Source organism: Bombina bombina, chromosome 10, assembly GCF_027579735.1.
Source record: "Bombina bombina isolate aBomBom1 chromosome 10, aBomBom1.pri, whole genome shotgun sequence".
Lineage (NCBI taxonomy): Eukaryota > Metazoa > Chordata > Amphibia > Anura > Bombinatoridae > Bombina > Bombina bombina.
The window spans coordinates 28,098,161-28,103,738 of NC_069508.1; the positions used below are offsets into that span (position 1 = coordinate 28,098,161).

The 5,578-nt window shown below is 36.1% G+C and overlaps 1 protein-coding gene across 1 annotated transcript in view; it reads left to right on the forward strand.

The window, feature by feature from the left end:
- Positions 1-343: 343 nt before the first annotated feature.
- Positions 344-5,578, forward strand: part of LOC128641111 (calcium-activated chloride channel regulator 1-like) — a 119,599-nt gene continuing 114,364 nt past the window's right edge. Inside the window, exons 1-2 of the mRNA XM_053693686.1 lie at positions 344-502; positions 3,298-3,438. Of these exons, the coding sequence (XP_053549661.1) occupies positions 344-502; positions 3,298-3,438 (300 nt within the window). The remainder of the gene's footprint in view (positions 503-3,297; positions 3,439-5,578) is intronic.

The following is a 5,578-nucleotide window of genomic DNA, read 5'->3' on the forward strand; positions in this document are numbered from 1 at the left end:
CATGAAAAAAAATTTGATTTCAAGTCCAAACACACCTACATTCACCTTAACAATATTCTCCCCAGTGTTGTGAACTATGGCAATTAAGTTAAACATTCCTAAGATTTTTAACTGCAACAAGGAAGAATACTGTAAGAAAAAAAATCCCTCGTTTAATTTCAATAATTTATTTCAGAAGTGAGTCACTTCTTGTAATTGAGGGTGTTGTAATGAGCAAAACAAAAAGTAATGAATACCTACAATATCTACTATCAAAGTCCACACAAATATCTGATAAGGGTTGAATATTGTGGTATATAAATCGTAACAGACATCAGTAAGAGTAGTTGGGAAATCTTACACCATGGGTCAGTGGAAATGGTTTGCATTCATTTTTCTACTTTATCCATGTTATGCAGCTAACAGTTCTATGGTGACACTTGTTAATGGAGGATATGAGGATATTGTGATTGCAATTAATCCAAATGTAACTGAGGATGTCAAGATTATTGAAAGCATTAAGGTAAGAAAAATATGTCTTATTTACACTTATGAATCACACATATAGACATGCACACACACACAAACATAAATATACAGAAACACATAGAAATGCACACACACAAACATAAATATACAGAAACACATAGAAATGCACACACACAAACATAAATATGCAGAAACAAATACACACACAAACATAAATATACAGAAACACATACAAATACACACACAATCACAAATATACAGAAACACATACAAATGCACACACACAAACATAAATATGCAGAAACACATACAAATACACACACAAACACAAATATACAGAAACACATACAAATATACACACAATCACAAATATACAGAAACACATACAAATGCACACACACAAACATAGATATACAGAAACACATAGAAATGCACACACATAAACATAAATATACAGAAACACATAGAAATGCACACACATAAACATAAATATACAGAAACACATAGAAATGCACACACATAAACATAAATATGCAGAAACACATAGAAATGCACACACACAAACATAAATATGCAGAAACACATAGAAATACACACACACAATCACAAATATACAGAAACACATACAAATGCACACACACAAACATAAATATGCAGAAACACATACAAATACACACACAAACACAAATATACAGAAACACATACAAATATACACACAATCACAAATATACAGAAACACATACAAATGCACACACACAAACATAGATATACAGAAACACATACAAATACACACACACATAAACACACAAACATAAATATACAGAAACACATAAAAATACACAAACACAAATATACAGAAACACATACAAATACATACACAGGGGTATATGTATCAAGCTCCGAATGTAGCTTGATGCCCCGTGTTTCTGGCGAGTCATCAGACTCGCCAGAAACAGCAGTTATGAAGCAGCGGTCACAAAGACCGCTGCTCCATAACCTGTCCGCCTGCTCTGAGCAGGCGGACACACATCGCCGGAAATCAACCCGATCGAGTACGATCTGGTTGATTGACACCACCCTACTGGCGGCCGATTAGCCGCGAGTCTGCAGGGGGAGGCATTGCACCAGCAGCTCTTGTGAGTCTTGTGAAAGAAAAATAGCTGTGGGATTTTTATGTTCCTTTAAGTGCTGATATATACTGTGCCCGTGTAACAACATTACCATAACATCCATTTAACAATTAATTAATTCCCTCTTTCAGTTGTTAATACCATTTTAGCACTTTTCTATCTTCACTTTACATCACTCATATTTTTTCTGTCTCTGCTGTACCCCTTCCTAATTCTCACGTGCCCATGCCTCCTTCATTTATTAACTAAATGTAGCCACCAATCAGCAAGCACTATCCACTGTGTTTTTTTATTCAAAATTGATACCACGAGAACGAAGAAAAAATGATAATAGGAGTAAATTAGAAAGTTGCTTAAAATTGCTATTCTATCTGAATAATGTCTCTATAAATAAGTGATCTAGGGTCTGCTCACTAAACAGAAAAGAGCTGCACTATTTGTACAAAGTAAAGTCATTTGCAGGACAAAGGTATTAGGAAATTATTTAGATAAATTGTAAAAAATATATTGCTGTTCAGGAAGTGAATTTAATTCTCAAATGGAGAAAATACATCTCCGGTCATTCTCAGAAGAAACATAATTGCAGATGTTATTGTTTCTTGCCATGCATAAAAAGTAATTATAAAATGCTTTCTAATTAAAAAGATATCAATTACATGTTCATGATTCAGACAGAGCATGCAAATTTAAGCAACTTTCCAATTTACTTCTATTATCAAATGTGCCTTGTTCTCTTGACATCCTTTGTTAAATAGTAAACCTAGGTATGCTAAGGAGCTGCAATGCGATACTGAGAGCTAGCTGAGCACATTTGATGAGCCAATAACAAGAGGCATATGTGTGTATTCACCAATCATCAGAAGTGGATTTATTAATAAAACAGTATATTTTCTTAATATTTTTAGATTTAATTTACAATAGTGTTAAAGGGACATCCTAGCCAAAATTAAATTGTCATGATTCAGATAGGGCATGTCATTTTAAACAACTTTCAAATTTACTTTTATAATCAAATTTACTTTGTACTCTTGATATTCTTGGTTGAAAGCTAACCCTAGGTAGGCTCATATGCTAATTTCTAAGCCCTTGAAGGTCGCCTCTTATCTCAAGGCATTTGACTGTTTTTTCACAGCTAGATGGCATTAGTTCATGTGTGCCATATAGATAGCATTGTGCTCATTCCCTTGGTGTTAATTATGAGAGGGCAGATTGGCTAAAATACAAGTCTGTCAAAAGATCTGAAATAAAGGGGCAGTCTGCAGATGCTTAGATACAAGGTAATCACAGAGGTAAAAAGTCTATTAATATAACTGAGATAAGGAGCAGTCTGCAGATGCTTAGATACAAGGTAATCACAGAGGTAAAAAGTATATTAATATAACTGAGATAAGGAGCAGTCTGCAGAGGCTTAGATACAGGGTAATCACAAAGGTAAAAAGTATATTAATATAACTGAGATAAGGAGCAGTCTGCAGATGCTTAGATACAGGGTAATCACAGAGGTAAAAAGTATATTAATATAACTGTGTTGGTTATGCAAAACTGGGGAATAGGTAATAAAGGGATTATCTATCTTTTTAAACAATTACAATTCTGGAGTAGACTGTCCCTTTAACTGTATTTACACTTTGAAGTTTCCATCTGTGTCCATTCAATTTATTTTAATCAATGTTTTTTTTTATTATATTTTCCTTTAAAGAATATGGTGAATGAAGCCTCCAATTATCTATATAAAGCTACACAACAAAGGCTCTTCATAAGAAAAGTAAAAATACTAATTCCTACTACCTGGTCAAAACTTTCCAACTACACAAAACCAAAAACAGAAACCTATGACAAGGTAAGAATTTAAGTAATATTTTATCTATTTATTTCTAGAAATGTGTACTGAAATGTGAATGGTGAAACAAATATTCCACATGAAGGCAGATGCCAGATTGTTACAGACGGTGACATTGTGTGTGTGTTTGTTACAGACGGTGACATTGTGTGTGTTTGTTACAGATGGTGACATTGTGTGTGTGTGTTACAGATGGTGACATTGTGTGTGTGTGTTTGTTACAGATGGTGACATTGTGTGTGTGTGTGTGTTACAGATGGTGACATTGTGTGTGTGTTTGTTACAGATGGTGACATTGTGTGTGTGTTTGTTACAGATGGTGATATTGTGTGTGTGTTTGTTACAGACGGTGACATTGTGTGTGTGTTTGTTACAGATGGTGACATTGTGTGTGTGTTTGTTACAGATGGTGACATTGTGTGTATGTTTGTTACAGACGGTGACATTGTGTGTGTATGTTTGTTACAGATGGTGACATTGTGTGTATGTTTGTTACAGATGGTGACATTGTGTGTGTGTGTTTGTTACAGATGGTGACATTGTGTGTGTGTTTGTTACAGATGGTGATATTGTGTGTGTGTTTGTTACAGATGGTGACATTGTGTGTGTGTTTGTTACAGATGGTGATATTGTGTGTGTGTTTGTTACAGACGGTGACATTGTGTGTATGTTTGTTACAGATGGTGACATTGTGTGTGTGTTTGTTACAGATGGTGACATTGTGTGTGTGTGTTTGTTACAGATGGTGACATTGTGTGTGTATGTTTGTTACAGATGGTGACATTGTGTGTGTGTGTTTGTTACAGATGGTGACATTGTGTGTGTGTGTTTGTTACAGATGGTGACATTGTGTGTGTGTGTTTGTTACAGATGGTGACATTGTGTGTGTGTGTGTGTTACAGATGGTGACATTGTGTGTGTGTTTGTTACAGATGGTGACATTGTGTGTGTGTTTGTTACAGATGGTGATATTGTGTGTGTGTTTGTTACAGACGGTGACATTGTGTGTGTGTGTTTGTTACAGATGGTGATATTGTGTGTGTGTGTTTGTTACAGATGGTGACATTGTGTGTGTGTTTGTTACAGATGGTGACATTGTGTGTGTGTTTGTTACAGATGGTGACATTGTGTGTGTGTGTTTGTTACAGATGGTGACATTGTGTGTGTGTGTGTGTTACAGATGGTGACATTGTGTGTGTGTGTTTGTTACAGATGGTGACATTGTGTGTGTGTTTGTTACAGATGGTGACATTGTGTGTGTGTGTTTGTTACAGATGGTGACATTGTGTGTGTGTGTGTGTTACAGATGGTGACATTGTGTGTGTGTTTGTTACAGACGGTGACATTGTGTGTGTGTTTGTTACAGATGGTGACATTGTGTGTGTGTTTGTTACAGACGGTGACATTGTGTGTGTGTGTGTTACAGATGGTGACATTGTGTGTGTGTTTGTTACAGACGGTGACATTGTGTGTGTGTTTGTTACAGATGGTGACATTGTGTGTGTGTTTGTTACAGATGGTGACATTGTGTGTGTGTTTGTTACAGACGGTGACATTGTGTGTGTGTTTGTTACAGATGGTGACATTGTGTGTGTGTTTGTTACAGACGGTGACATTGTGTGTGTGTTTGTTACAGATGGTGACATTGTGTGTGTGTTTGTTACAGACGGTGACATTGTGTGTGTGTTTGTTACAGATGGTGACATTGTGTGTGTGTTTGTTACAGACGGTGACATTGTGTGTGTGTTTGTTACAGATGGTGACATTGTGTGTGTGTTTGTTACAGACGGTGACATTGTGTGTGTGTGTTTGTTACAGATGGTGACATTGTGTGTGTGTTTGTTACAGACGGTGACATTGTGTGTGTGTGTTTGTTACAGATGGTGACATTGTGTGTGTGTTTGTTACAGATGGTGACATTGTGTGTGTGTTTGTTACAGATGGTGACATTGTGTGTGTGTGTTTGTTACAGATGGTGACATTGTGTGTGTGTTTGTTACAGACGGTGACATTGTGTGTGTGTGTTTGTTACAGATGGTGACATTGTGTGTGTGTGTTTGTTACAGATGGTGACATTGTGTGTGTGTTTGTTACAGATGGTGACATTGTGTGTGTGCTTGTTACAGATGGTGACATTGTG